We start from the raw sequence: 15452 nt of genomic DNA on the forward strand, positions 1-15452 counted from the left end.
CCTTAAATGGAACTTCCATGTTCTGAAGCAGTAGCTACTATATACTCAAAGTTCTAAAAAAGCCTTTACAGTAGGATGGGGAACTGTAGCCGTCCAGATGTTGCTGGACTACAACTCCCATCGCCTCTAACCACTGGCCATTCTGGCTGGGCTGATGGGAGTTATAGCACTGCAACATCTGGAAGACTCCTGCATCCCTGCATTAAATTATATTGAACAGGTTTATATTGCTTTCAGTACCTGATAGATTGGTTGTTTTCTTAAAGACTTTAATAGTTGCTCCATCTGAAATCTGAAAATGAAGTAAAACAACTTGCCGTAATATATACTTTTCTATACCTATGTAGAGTCCTCATACTTCACATACTCTGCTGTGTGTGATTTTTACTTCCTTTTAACGGGAAATTCCTGCAGCCAGCACAGGCCCATAACCAGTGCAGGTGAAAGAATGAATGCATTACGTTAAGCATCACTTTCCCACTCTGTGGCTTCAGAAAGCTTAAAGCAGAGTTGGCATCGTTTTTGCCCCCTATCCTGCTGCAACCAGCCAGCCACACAATGAAGGCTGCCTGCATCTGAGATTCCTTCAGAGCCTTCTTATGTAGTCACACATTACTTTTAGATGTGTGCACTACTTTTAAAAAATATTGATTTAAAATGTAAATTGACAGACCAAGACACACTTCTCTGGAAGCATATGTTTCATAATGACTGTGTTTACATCCAGTGCTAAGGGCTAAGTCATAAACTGTGGTTAGTCACATTCCACTGTGCATGAGCTATGTGCTCATGGGCCGTTTCTCTCCAAACAAACCATGATCTGCAGCAAAGGGTTGTTCTCGGTTTATCATGTGTGGTTTATTTGGAGAGAAGCAAGCCATGAGTGCTGATTCACATGTAGTGATAAGCCAGATAAGCCAGAATGCTCAGCCTGTGAATATGGCCACTGTTGCAAACTTCAGAGGGTCATTATTGTCTCTATGCCTATCAAGTACACTCAGTTGCAAATGTTGTCTGCTTTTGTATGAGAACTGATGAAACAGAAATGCTTCACATGCATAGTAGTAATAGTAGAGATCAAAAGTTGGGGCAGAAACAGAATAGAAAGCCTGAAAAAAATGAGGTAATAGAAAAGGGTTTGTGATCCATTTAGTGGGGAAAGATGGAGGTAACAGATCAAAGTGCAGACATACCTGTGGTGCTGGGCAAATAGCAACCACTGTGCTATAGCAGGCAGAGACAAAAGAGATCAACAGAGGGAAGGGGAGAAAGGGTTAAAAAGTGGCAGAAGATTTTGTATGGCTGACCTAGTGTTGCAGTTCACTCACATTCATAAAATGTAAAAAATGGTTCTCGAGTGATTTGTGTACAGTACTCCTTTTCTTCTTCCCAACTATAACTTTCATTATTCTTTAGAGGATGCTGATCATTCCTTGGGCATGATATTAATTTCTCAGCAATGGTTTATGAGCCACATGCAGGGAGATTGCTTTTTTTGCTGAGTTTTGGAAATGTAGTTGGAGAAGAAGAATGGAGACAAGTTTGTTTTATGTTTCTAGTACTTATTTTCACTTTTGAGTTTCCAAAGCACCAGGGTCAATCTGGATGCTTGATTGTAAAGATATCAAGATACATTCAGCTTTCTAGAGATTTCTCGGAATGTATCTCCTCTCTTTCTTATTTACATATACCTTGCTGTTAAAACCATAAACATTCTCCTGGTGAGCCAGGCTGCTGTTGTCCAAATAATGAGTCCAAAAGAAATCCATCTGAAAATTGCAATACTTAGCAGCTGAACACTATGTGTTTTTAAAGTGTTTGCATAGGTTGCTATTCAGTTACTGAAATGACTGACATAGGATAGGATACCTTCCACAAATGGGGGAAAGTGAAGCATTTAGACTATGGCAACCAGCCAGAAAGAGGCTAGGTTGCTACTGAGACTTTTCTAGAAAGCTTATCCTTTGCCAAAATGCAGCTACACTGAAAAATGGGAAGTGCAAGAAGAGTAGATCTACTCTGAAACAGGAAGTTTACAAAAAATTGAGATGAAGAACATAAAAAAATGGTCCATCGGGCCAAGTATTGCCAAATCCAACTGGAGAATCTCTCCCAAGTTGCAGGTAGCTGTTATTGAGATTTTTAACTGGAGATGGCAGTGATTAAAATTGGACCTTATGCATGCAAATCATACGCTTTACCACTGAGCTATGGGGGCTTTCCCCAAATACCAAAAAAAGAACATGCAGCACAACCAATCAGAGGCAAAATGAAGACAGCAAAGACAAGGTAAAGATGGCTTGTAATACAAGGCATAGTTGGACAAGGGATAAGAGGGGTAATAGAAAGGGTAAATTAACATTTGAAAAGGAGGTAGGGAAAAGAACATTTGAGTACCAGAACAAAGCATCAAACTGTGGGTGAGTACAAGAGTCTGGGTTTCTGGGAAAAGATCATGTCAACAAATTTCTCTTCCTTCCATGATAAAGTGATAAACTTCATTAAGAAATTGTACAAGAGGATATAATATTCCGGAACTTTAGTAAAGCTTTGACACCATCTGATATTGTATTAGCATAAACAAATTAATAGAAATGTAGGACAGAACCTGCCACTTTAACTGAGCGCACAAATACCAGGAAAACTAATCAATGAGCAGATTTAAATCACAGGCAAACATCTGTCTGGAGGAAGGACAGTGGGGTAAGCCCAATTTCTGTCTCAGATCCACATTGTCTCAGAAACTTAAAAATGCCTAACTTTTGGCTGCTGGTTATTGTTACTACTGTAAGTTTGGCATGCAAAAAGTTTCCTTTATTCCTATTCTGAGTTTACTGTATATTATAGTTTATGGTTATGAACGTTCATTACTAATTCTTTTTCCTCCAAATGGGCATGGCAATGTAGCTTGGCTAACAGCATAATCCTGTAAATGTCTACCAAATACAACAGGTTTTACTTCCAGGAAAGAGTACATAGAACTATAGCTTAAGTGACTCCCGTAGACAGACATCAAGTAAGCAATGGCATTAGAAAGAGAATCCTGTTTCCAACTTTCAATTGCATTGTGTGTCAAATATTAAATACAGTATGTTTGAAATTGCTTTCCATGGGAGATTTTCCTTATAAAAGGCAAATCTTCAACTTGTTAAAGATTTTTGTTCTTACCTCATAGTGTTGTATGGTGTTCAGCTTGGTAATACCATTTTCCAGAATCACAGAGGAACTATCTATGTCCAGAAGTTCTGTTGCTTGTGCACCTGATTGAAGGGCTGCCAAACAAAATTTGTTTGGTGCTTAGGTTTTGAGATGGCAGAAGTGGCTTGTTCCAGAGTAGCTAAAACAGTTATTTCATGTGAGGGAATCCTGTCATGCTAGTTTGCCTGTTTATTACAATTCCAACAATAGGACAAGGTACTAATAGAATCTGCATAGATGATGCTAGGGTTGTACATTGTTTTAAGCAATATTCCATTCCATTGCCACATTACTTTTCCACCAATTTCTGTATCACAATAAGATTTTGTGAGCAGGATCTGGTGATGTTATCACTGCCAGTGCTGTACTAGTTATTCCCAATGGAACACTCTGGGTCAGCTAAGCAAAATAAATGCCTAATTATGAAGTTATGGCAAATATAGTGGAGTAGCAATGCCTTACCCAGGCCCATTTCACTGAGCTGAAGTCCATAAAGAGAGCCATTCTTGTCTAGAAACGCTTGCAGGATCTTCTCTTTGGCTTGCCCTATGGTGTCACAGTCCAGGACATTAACTTGGATAGTCTGAGAAGTGCCTTCACCCTCATTTTCTGGGATTTTTTCGAAGACAACATTTAATGCCTGGAAGAGTGTAAGCATTTAAACACAAAACAATTTACAGCCCAGATTTAAAACACAATTAAAAAGTCTGGGTGACTAAAAAGATAATAGCTTGGTACTGAAAAGACCTCATTAGGATTTGCAGTAGTAGCAGCAAACTTTGTATTATGTCAGAGAAAATTCATATAGATTTCTGAAAAAAACATTTTTAAAGTTCACAGTTACTCAGTTCCTGCTGAGCCAAGGCTACAGAGTTCAATCTCATACCTAAGGGCATGCTGAGTAGCCTCAGGCGAGTCAGCAACATGGTCCAGACATAATGCTAAGCCATAGTTTAACTTTACATGCACGAGCCTTCCTTCACCTTCTGTCTCCTCTTTTGATGCATACATGAGAAGATGACTGGAAGCATCTGCTTCAGTTTGCAAATATCCAGTTTTGTCTGAACCATGAACTGCTGTTTTTAACTATAGTCTATCCCATGTATATGGGGAACCTTTGGCTTTCCAGGTGTTGCTGAACTACAATTCCCATCTCCCTGGCCATTGGCCATGCTTGCTGGGGCTGATGGGAGTTGTAGTTCAGCAACATCTAGAGGGCAAAGGGTTCCCCACATCTGGTCTATTGGAACCAGAAACCACAAATTTATATTTGGTTGTTTGGACAAACTATAGACTAAACTACGGTTTGTTCTAGCTCAAATGAAATGACAAACTGTTGACAGTTGGTAAAAGAAGTGGACGCTTCTGATTTTCCCCATACAACCATATTGGAAGAGGAGAGGTGCATTAGCCTGAGGGTTGTTCATGAAGCACTAAACTATGCTTTAGTGTTACATGCAAATGCAGCCAGTATCGCTCAGCATTAAAAACTATTTAAATGACGCATCTCACAAATTATATAATTTGTCCATAAGTAACTCGTGACTTCCTGGGGGAAAAAGAGGAAGCACTTACTCTCTCTTTTTATGTGAAATAGATGTGTTATCTGTAGAACATTATGTAGCCTTGTTTCCGCTTTTACCATTAAAAATATTTTCAACATTTTGCTCTCGCTCTTATTATTCAGACGTAGGTAAGTGTCTGAACTGCTACATCACATCAGAACAATGCTGAATGTAGCTCTAAAGCAGGGGTGGGAACCTTTTTAGCTTTGGGGGCCAGATCTTTATCTGGCCCCAACTTGTGGGGCAACCCACATGTCAACATATAATATTATGATGTCACGTAATTAACAGGTGGGTTGTCCTGCCTACCTCTCAAAATTCCTTGTGCACGGTCCCCAACAGTGCAAGGAAAACTGCCAGCCTGATGCTTGGTTGAAAGGAGCTGATTCCAAGCCTCTCCAAATGGCCCTGCATGGCTCCTTTCCATCTCCGATGTCAGAGGTCCAAAGGATCTGTGCAGAACAGTTCACAAAGCCCTTTGTAGGCCGCCCAATGTGGCTCCTTTCCATCCCTGATGTCAGAAGAGGAAAGGAACTGCGTGGGGCAGCTTCAAAGACTGGTGCTGTGAGGAAGAAGCGGTTTCCATTGAATGGAAACAGCTTCCCCCTCCTTGAGGAAGGCATGCTTCTACTGCCCATCAACTGAAGAACAATCGGTAGCCCATATTAAACTCCCAATTGTTCCTTTGAAGCCCTGCCCTTAACCCACCCCACCCCTGTCATATATGACATCAGGTGTAGGGCAGGTGAGCATGGATTCCCCAAAACATCCTTGCAGACCAAATGGGGAGGCATGGCAGGTCAAGTTTAGACTGTGGGCTGGAGATTCCCCACCCTTGCCCTAAAGCATTAACAGTATTCAGGCCAGGTCCTTGGCAAGGAGAGGGTTGGCTGGGTGCAAACATACTGGATGAGTGTCTGGGCTTCCTGTTGAAATGATTGGCACAAGCAGAGAAAACAGCAAGAAAGAGATGGTTTGAGCCTTAAATTGATCCCCTCCAACAGACACAGATGTATGTGGACTGTGCTGAAAGTGCCACTCGTGCAAAGACGAGCTAGAAAATGTTTGGGAAATGCTTGTTGGGATAGAAAAGTTTCTAGCAATCAGGGGCATAGCTTACTTTCCCTACATGGTTGCTTGCCATTCTCAGTTACTAGCCAAAAAAATAACAATAATTTATGCAAAACCAGGAAGTATATGCAAATTAAATTTGGTTATAGTATTCAGCTTTTATTGCCACAGTATTAAGCACAGAATACCCAGAACCTTGGCCACAGGGTGGAATGCGAGTCTGGTCTATCTAATTATTTTAGAGGGTGGGCCTGGCCTACCCCATAATTATATTGGGGTCTCAGTATTTAACTTTTACTTGGACAAGATTAACACAAGATAGAAATATTAAGAAAATTAAACTTCCTATTTTTTATAAAATGTTATTTTAATCAAATAATGTATCTATATCTCTGTGTGCGTGTGTGCACACAGACATGCCATTACATAGATTACAGCAGGCACCAGAAGCTTCACATTTTGTCATATGTATGGCACTCCTCTTGCCCTGGGTGGCTGAACATTGAATGATGATCCGTGAGAAATCACAGTTTGACCATAGAAATATCTGTGGAGATCCTACCTTTTTGAGCTAGAATTCCACCCCTGCTTAATCATTATATACAGTTTCTTCCACACATGGCTTGTTGGTTTGCAGGACACACATTAATAGACATACCACCACATTGAATTCAGTTACTTGCCACAGTAACCAGTCTTCATTTAGTGTATACAAGGCCTTGCAGGTTATTACATCCACAGGGCCCCTGATTATCCTTTGATTTAGGGTTGTCACAAGCAAATAGAATGGCTCCCCAAATGTTTCCTAAGAAACAAAATGAAACACAGTTTGTATTTTACTTATTATACAGCCACAAGAGTGGCTGTATACTATAGCCAGCATGGATTACTTGCATTCCGCAATGTTAAATTGAAAATACCCCCCATGCCATACTGCTGCTTCCCATAAGCTCATGTCAAAACAAAACCTTACACAACTTATTGTCCTGAACTCGGAAACACTTGTTTAACAACTCTCTAAATTTTCATGGTGATACACAAAACAGAGAGAATCGAGAGTTCAAAGTGTAAGATGAGAGGGGAAAAAAGACCCCGTTGAGTTGGACTTTTTTGTCAGTTCTCATAATTTGTTGAAATTACTGACCTTGCCCCATACTCTGCCTCTCATCTTCTGCAGTCAAAACATTAAAAAAATGCCTGGCTGTTTTTTAATTAATTTAAGAAATTTAGCATTGAAGTCAGTGATAAGCCGGGGCATGCTCAGTAAGAACCAGCTGTCAGTGTTCTAAAAGCCAGACCCACAGCTGCTTGGCTTGGCTAATCAGGGGGCCAAATTCTTCGAAGCTACACAGGAAGTGGATTGGACTGTGAAAGACCAACCCAAATTGTGTTGGCATTTTGACAAATTTGTAGGGCAGTCCAATATCTCAGAGAGGAGGTCAGGTCTCCTGCTCCCCTGGTGCATTCCCTATAGCTGCCCAGTTTCCCTGCTTTTTAAAGTTTGATAGAAATATCTGTTGGCTATAGGTGCATTCTTAACCTGCAAGGTTTTTTGCCTGTTAGTGAATCTTATTTATAGTTTTAGTTTGCTTTGCATTTCTCTATGCATTAGAACTTATCCATGCCCCAGTTATTATGGAAAAACAACTTAAAGAATGCCACCAAATCTGTTGATATTTATTCACTTCTCCTACTTCAAATAATATGGATTTCCATGCAGTTATTTCTTCACATGTATATACATGGGAATCAACAGATAATTTATACTCGCTCATCCCTCACTCTGATTGGTGAGCAGACCCACCTGACTAATCCCCCACCAACACTTCGGGAACATTCCCAAGTCTTCTTATTGGAAAGGTGGGGGTGTGGCAAACATGCCCCCACACAAGGCGGGAACGCCATTCTCTTACTCCTCATCTTTCAATCCAAAGTTCTATGTGTGCTCATATGTGGGGTTCCCACTCATTTCATGCATTCAAAAGGAAGTTTGTGCCTGCAAGCTGACTCCATTGAACTGAATGCGGACCCCCACTAGGGGTCTCTGAGTGCATTCAAGTTACTAAATTCTGAACAACTTGTGCTAAATGCACATCACAAGTGGTAGTATCTGCATGAAAATAATCCCCTTCATCTGTGTTAAACAGTGAAAAGATATAATACTTGCCCGAAGAAAGCCAGAGAGGCAAACGGACATCCAGTTTGTCAGCAGTTTTTCCACCACTGATTCTGTACGCCTTAGCATCAGCTTAGGTTGTATATTGCTAGACTGTTCCATCAAATCCCGTGTCAAGACTTCTAGAATATGGGTTAAGTAGACTAAGTTTGTTTGTAGTGCAATCGTCAGGAAAGATGCAAACAAACATCTGTTTAGAAAGAGAATAATAAACATAATGACAATAAGGGGGGAACTTGGAGGTTCCATGCAATTTTACCTACACCCTATCTGAAATAATAGCAATACAAACTTGATTTATATACTGTCATAGCCACATCCTGGCAGCTGCCACACAAAGTCTTTTATAAAACGGAATAAAAAACATTCAAGACTGCCCACACTTCTAAACCAACATTAAATCATAAAGAACTACTAAGAAAACCTGGAGAACAATAAAATTAGAGAGTAGAAAACACATTATTTCCCGATAACATATGGAAGGATGGTGTGTTGAGTACAAACAGTCCACAGGGAAAAGCCCCAGGTAAAACCAGGGCCTGTACTGTTCAGAGTCTTAAGGACCCAAATACCAAGGTTTTAAACTCTGCCTATCACTCTACAGGTAGCCAAAGCAAAACACATACGGCAGGAGCATTGTAGTTATTGTCCACACCATTAACACTGTGTTGCCAACATTTTGTATTATTTCAAGTGATGAAAGCCTATCCAATGGGCATGGGGAATGTTTGGCCCTCCAGATGTTGCTAAACTATAACTCCCATCAGCCCCTGCAAAAGCAGCCAACACCAGGGATGATGGGAGTGTAGCTCAGCAACATCTGGAGGGCCACACGTTCCACACATCTGCCACACGAGATTGAAATTAAGAGGAACTGCAGTTATCCCAAGTCAGCTAAGGTTGTAACTTGTGTAAAGCTGAAAAATGTAACCTCTAGCTATCTTCAATCTCTGGGTTTCCACAGAGAAGACATTGATGGGGATAACATAAATCCTTATCTTGACTTACCACTTCAACCTGCAAAACGCCCCACAAATGCAAGGATTGGTGAGGTAAGTGAAGCAACTGTCTTATTTTCTGTTAGCACTCTCCCAATCTTCCCCAGCCCCCAGCTTTGGTAATAAGTTTCCACTAGCTATTTCATCCAGTCATTCTTCCAGGTCCATTAATCCAATAAAGCATAGCATGACTACTAGTATTCATGAAACAGAAGTCACTGACACCAATTAATGTATGGATTTCATTCTACAGAATGTCTTCTTTTAGTGCTCTTTAGTCTGCGTATTCTGTTTCAGTACTCTAAGTTACTGAACTGTTAGCAAGATTCTAGAACATTTGAGATAATTACAGAGACATAACAGTGAAAGTAACTCAATAAGAACCAAATACATTTTCTTTCTAGAAGTTTTTTTTAAAAAATGAGAACTGATTTTTGCGGGGTGGGTGGAGGAATCTTATCTGAATTAGCCAACAGATACCCAAGAGTTATGTATTTGCAAGTTGTTCTTCCATATTTCTACAGTGTGAAGAATGCAAGTTTTATAGCATACCTGTCTTTTACAGAGAAGGTTTTCTGTTTTTCAAGCGTGTGAATCAGAGTAACAAGAAAATGCTTGTTACAAATTAAGGCATACAATGCTGTAATACTTTCATCCTTGTGACCTGGATTTCTGCTCTGTAATAATTGAAAGACATGAACTGTGTGGCTGTTTGTTTTTAATGTGGTGCACATTTAATTCTTAATTATAGCTGCAAATATCATATACAGAAATCTATAATAAATGCTGTTGCATTTATATAGATTATAAAAGATGCTAAGGAGGCAGGCAAGGTAATATTTTGTGCTTGACGAACTCCTGCTAGTAACAGTTAGGACAAGGATGGGATATATCCAGGGCCGGCTCTAAAGGGTGGCCAGGTGGGGCACTGGCCCGAGGGCCCCTGCAGCTACAGAGGCCCCTGAGGGGCCCCTCCATTCACCTTCTGCCGTCCACGGCAGCAGCCATGGACCGCAAGGCAGGAGCTTCCGCCTGTCCACCATTCCCTCCCTCGTCCCACCTACCTGTCTCCTGCCTTTTAGCATTGCCCTTAATGAATACACATGCACATCTCTGCCATCAGCCAAGATGGTGGCAAGGGCTTCAGCACCTTAGGGAAACCTCGGCTGCCATCTTGGTTAATGGCAATGCTAAAAGACAGGCGACAGGTAGGTGGGGGGGCCGCATGTGCACACACATGCACCAGGGGCCGGAGGAAGCTGATGCCCAAGGGCCCCGGCATGCCTGGAGCCAGCCCTGGGTATATCTCTGCAGATGTTGGATGCCAACTCCCATCAGCATGGGCAATGCTCACAGATGATGGGAGTTATTAAGTCCATCCAACAACATCTGAAGGGCCACAGGTTCACCATCTCCATAAGGTTTTTCAGACTCACTGCATTCTTTCTCCTCTGAAAAATAAGAGTATGAGGAATTAAGACTTTGTTTACCTCATTGCCATTAAGAGTTTGCAGTCATTTGTACCCTCTCACACTGAAACCTTCATTCATTTTTAAAACCTTTCCTATCAATAACAGTTCAAGTAGCTACCTTAATAGAACCAAGTCAGTAATATATTACCCAAATTAATTTTTCCTTATCCCCACCCACTAGATGTTATGCTATAAGCAGTACTTACTTTATTTGTCTTGTATTTACTAAATTTCATTGGATAATAAAAAGCACAGACAAAATACAAAATAGTGTGAAAAACAGTAAAGAAATGGAATAAGATGATGTTCAAGGTCAAGTCACATCCTTCACATTTAAAGGCAATATTTTAATGCAACTAACAGGAACACAAACTGTTCCTGTACTATATACTTTGGAAAGTTGTTTGTTTGCTATGCATTTGGACACCTCTTAAGATACTGTAACCAAATTTTGGATGATGGTTCCTGAGATCAAGGATGTTTTTGTCTATGCTTGGATGTAATCAGAGGTGTAGTCATCTGGGGTCTTAGAGGGTCTTAGACCTCTCACTTTTGGGTGAGCAGGGTCCCTATGTCTCTAGCATCCTATGAGCCAATCAGTATGAAAGGGGAGTGTGTTAGCCACTGAAGAGTTAGCCACAGAGAAGAGTCTTCAACATGCTTCCTTATCCTTTCCCACTGATTGGAGCCAATAAGAGTGAAAGGAGGTGAGTCAGCCACTGAGAAGACTCTTCTCAGTAGCTTACCCTCTCCTCTGTCATGCTTATTGGCTCCTAGGGATGTCTGTTGTTGTGGGAAAAGGAATTACCAAGGATTTCATTCTCAATCCAGCAGCAAAAGAAGAAGAAGGGGGCATGGCTGTGACTAACATGAAGAGACCCTGCACTTCTGAATTTGCCACTATACTACTGGATACAATTTGATGCCATTTTGAATCAAGATGACTGACTGAACCTTTCAAAACTGCACTGATTTTTTGGTTTCTTACAATTCCTGAGCAATGTTGGGTATAGTGTGCCATCTGCCATGTTAATGACATGATATGCAAATCAAGTTAATTAGGTACATCTCTATAGGACAATTAGGTACAGCATTCAGATTTGTTCTTATTTGTAGTATTTCTGTTGTGTTCTCTGTACAGTAATTCTAAGCAAAATACAGTATAAAATAACTTTAGATTTGCTGTAGCAACACTAAAAGAATCTAACTATCAAAGGGTTTCTTTCTGTTGAACAAGTTGCCTCCTCTGCAACAGATCTAAATTTATATATAAAACACTTACAACTGGTTCATTGGAGTCTTCAATAAAAATAAATGAAGTGCCTCCGGCCTAAAATAAAAGATACGTAGATATGTTGTTGTTAGAAACCTCAAAAGATTGCAGAACAGTCAAACCATTAAAATAAAAAGCAATAAAGATTTCAATACGCCCATGTGGTTTAACTGCATGTATTCTGCCGAAACGCAGCCGAAAGCTCTGCTCATGGCTGGAGTTCGATTCCAACAGAAGGAGGAAGTCGAATCTCCTGTAAAAGGGGTTGAGGTCCACTCAGCCTTCCATCCATCTGTGGTCGGTAAAATAAGTACCCGACATATGCTGGGGGGGGGGGTAAAGAAAGGCCGGGGAAGGAACTGGCAATCCCACCCCATATATACGGTCTGCCTAGTAAACGTCGCAAGACGTCACCCTAAGAGTCGGAAGCGACTTGCACTACAAGTGCGGGGACACCTTTACCTTTACCTTTATCCTGCAAATGAAACTGAATTAAACTAACAGTGTAATGCTATGCATGTTTACGAAATCTCACCGTTGTCATGAGGATGCATAAGTGATGCATGCAGAACAGCAACATTATGCAATAACCAAGTAATTTTTCACAGGAGGAACTTAGCTATTTGGACTATTTCAGTTACTGCACTTTATCACTATTTCAGTTACTGCAACTTTATCACAACAGTCATTTACCTCTGGGAAGAAAGTTCTAAGAACAAAGTGTTTGTAGTCAAGGAAGGGGATTGTTTCAAAACTATCAACCACATCCAATTTTTCCATCTGTAGTTCAACAAATCCTGCAAGAAACAAAGATCCTCTGGAGTGCTGTTTTTTATAATATAACATTATCCTAATTACTACTTTCAATGTGATCTTGGAAAGTAGCTATCATGAGACAGTTCTCACAGTATACATTATCTCTTTACCCATTTTAATGGGACGTTGTGAAATATTGATTGCATATTATTTTTAATACCCCATTTACTTGCACCGTTGGTATCAATGGAGTGGTACAAAAAAGGTGGACTAGCAGTAGCCAATGGCAGCTGCATTGAGATTGAATGGGGCACCACATCTTTACCAGTGGCTGTTGTGGGGTGGCAGTGGAGGAAGAGATAGCACCCTCTAGCTACGCAGGTGCTGCACAGCACAGGCTAATTATGCCAGCTTGTGCCCACACTGGGTGCTGCTGGCTAATCAATACCTACTTACATGGTGCTGACCCAGCCACTTCTTGCCTCCAACAACATTGTATTACATCTGCCTGTAAGCAGTTGAGCCCCTTGGCCTCTATTTAATGATGGCAGCTGATTACAACCGTCTGTCCCACCACACTGGCCATCACTCACATAATGTCAGCTTATGCTATCACATAACTGCATAACTGATAATAAAAAGGAGTTCTGTATTTTATAACTAAGGAAAATCATGGAATGGAAAGTAGTACAAGTACTTGATGGAACTGGAGCCCCATCCACAACACAGCGCTAAGGAAACCTACCATCGCGTATTTCTTTACGTAGCTCACATTCCAACAGCTCCAGGTGTTCACTCAGTTTTCGGTTCAACTGCTTGGATTTTCTTTGGGTCACAAAAACTGCAACTGGGGAAAAAATCAATTTCAAATTAAAAACAGAAATAAGAAGATATTGCCTGTACCTTCAGATATACGTATCTGCATTTTTTAAAATCAAAACAAGAGAAGAAATATAGGAATCCACAAAACTCTGGAAGCAGCTGTATCCCAGAATAACCAAGCTTACTTCTACCAAATAACATATTTATGATCTACTTGTTCAAAGTAACATTTGGAGAACTGAGAAAAGTTGAGAAACAGGAAAGGAGCCACAGCTCAGAAGCAGAAGCCATGGTTTGCAGGGAAAAGGCCTCAGCTTTCAATCTTTGGCACCTCCACTTAAAATAATCTCATAGCAAAACAAGGACATAGCTTGACCTGAGATCTTGGAGAGCTTATGCCCAGGGTGGGGTCCAGAAAGTAGCATTGGCAAAGTGGTCTTCATCCCCTTGGTGTTTATGCAATGAGGTGCCACAGGGCACTATCTTCTCCTCAATGCTATTAACATCGATATCAGTGGTTCCCAACCTGAGGGTTGGGACACCCAGGGGGTTGTGAAGTCATCTGGGGGGTTGCAAAGAGCCAAAAGAATATTTATTAATTAAAAGAATTAATTAATGGCTGGTCTGTACACCATGAACTTGCACGCAGCTGCTTCTGCCTCCCCTTCTTTCCTTCCTTCCGGCTGGCACAGTCAGTTCCTGCCATACAGAGAGCTGAGCAGCACGCAAGTGAGTACATCAACAGAAGGAGCCACCTGGGCTTATTTAAGCTTCAGTGTCTCTCCCCGCCTTTTGTCAGCAGCAGTGAGGGAAGATTGATTGACCCGATTAGCTCTGACTGTAGAGACAGAGGGACCCTAGGAGGGGTCTGCCTGCCCAAAAAGTAACGGGATGGAGTCCCAGAGCACACTACACTGGCGCTCACTCGTGACCGAGTAAGATTGTCTTCCAAAATAAGGTCTTTAACGGTGGGTCCGTAAGTGACTGTGGAAGCCAATCCTAGATCCACACAGCCTCCCACAGTGAGGGCATAGGTTTCCAGATGGAAGACAGTTGCAATGAGGATTCGCTTGACATACCTTCCACTCAGAACGTTTGTCCCTTTCACCCTCTTCTTCAAAGTCCATAGCGCCCTTGATAATAGCCAACCTCCAATTGAGACACTCATGGGCCAAACCTTCTCAGTTGCTGATGCTCATGTTACATTTTTTTAGATTACCTTAATTTTTTTTACATTATCAGAGCATCTCCCCCACGAATACACACCTGGGCACTCATTATAAATTCACTGCATAGTTAAATTATAGTACAATTGATATATACAGGTCTATTCAGAAGTAAGTCTCTTTATATTTAATGGGGCTTACTCCCAGGTAAATCAAATTGCAGTAATCAGATCAGACTAAGCTTCTGTTGAAGCTTTGAAGCTGTACTACTTTTTGAGGGGGGGCATGGGGCTTTACTGGTTAAAGGAAGTAAAAGATTATGTCTACAATACAAGGACTTAGGCTGCAATCCTAACCAGGTCTACTCAGAAATAAGTCCTATAGAATTCAATGGAGCAACAGCCATATGAGGTAGGTTAGGCTGAGAGTTAGTGGCTGACCAAAGGCAGTAAGTGAGGGGAAAAAATGAAGTTTTAAAAATGTGAAGTTGCACATGCTCAGTGTGTTTTTGTTGCTGTTTATCAAGGCTTTGAGTGTGTTTTTATACAGTTGTGTATGTTTATTATATTTAAAAATATGTTGTTGCCCAAATTTTGTTGTTTTTACTCTTAACATGACTTCTTTACATGGTTTAGGGTTGGCATTAGGGGACAGCAGGACTCTTGAGTCTTTATTATTATTTATTTATTAAATTTATATCCCGCTCTTCCTCCTAGAAGGAGTTCAGCTTTAACAGCTGTGTGGCAGGCAATAATTAAACGGAAATTAAATCAAAACTTTCCTAGTATGGAAATACAATTATGGGGAAAGCTTCACCTGTTTACATAATTCTGTCTGTTAGACACAGTATTATCATTATTGTAATATGGAACTTCCTGAGCCGAGTGCTGAAGAGGAGCCATCGTTGGATACAGATGGAACACTTAACACCAACTGCCCTGGCATCAACCAGGCT

The 15452-nt window shown here is 40.9% G+C and overlaps 1 protein-coding gene across 1 annotated transcript in view; it reads right to left on the minus strand.

Annotated features, from left to right (window-relative positions):
- Nucleotides 1-15452, minus strand: part of PLXNC1 (plexin C1) — a 125753-nt gene that overhangs the window by 13857 nt on the left and 96444 nt on the right. The window contains exons 16-24 of the mRNA XM_061639567.1: nucleotides 13255-13356; nucleotides 12447-12550; nucleotides 11763-11810; nucleotides 9561-9685; nucleotides 8002-8200; nucleotides 6493-6639; nucleotides 3661-3838; nucleotides 3169-3272; nucleotides 241-292 (exon numbers count right to left, since the gene is read on the minus strand). Of these exons, the coding sequence (XP_061495551.1) occupies nucleotides 241-292; nucleotides 3169-3272; nucleotides 3661-3838; nucleotides 6493-6639; nucleotides 8002-8200; nucleotides 9561-9685; nucleotides 11763-11810; nucleotides 12447-12550; nucleotides 13255-13356 (1059 nt within the window). The remainder of the gene's footprint in view (nucleotides 1-240; nucleotides 293-3168; nucleotides 3273-3660; nucleotides 3839-6492; nucleotides 6640-8001; nucleotides 8201-9560; nucleotides 9686-11762; nucleotides 11811-12446; nucleotides 12551-13254; nucleotides 13357-15452) is intronic.

The sequence above is a fragment of the Rhineura floridana genome, chromosome 8 (assembly GCF_030035675.1).
Source record: "Rhineura floridana isolate rRhiFlo1 chromosome 8, rRhiFlo1.hap2, whole genome shotgun sequence".
NCBI lineage: Eukaryota > Metazoa > Chordata > Lepidosauria > Squamata > Rhineuridae > Rhineura > Rhineura floridana.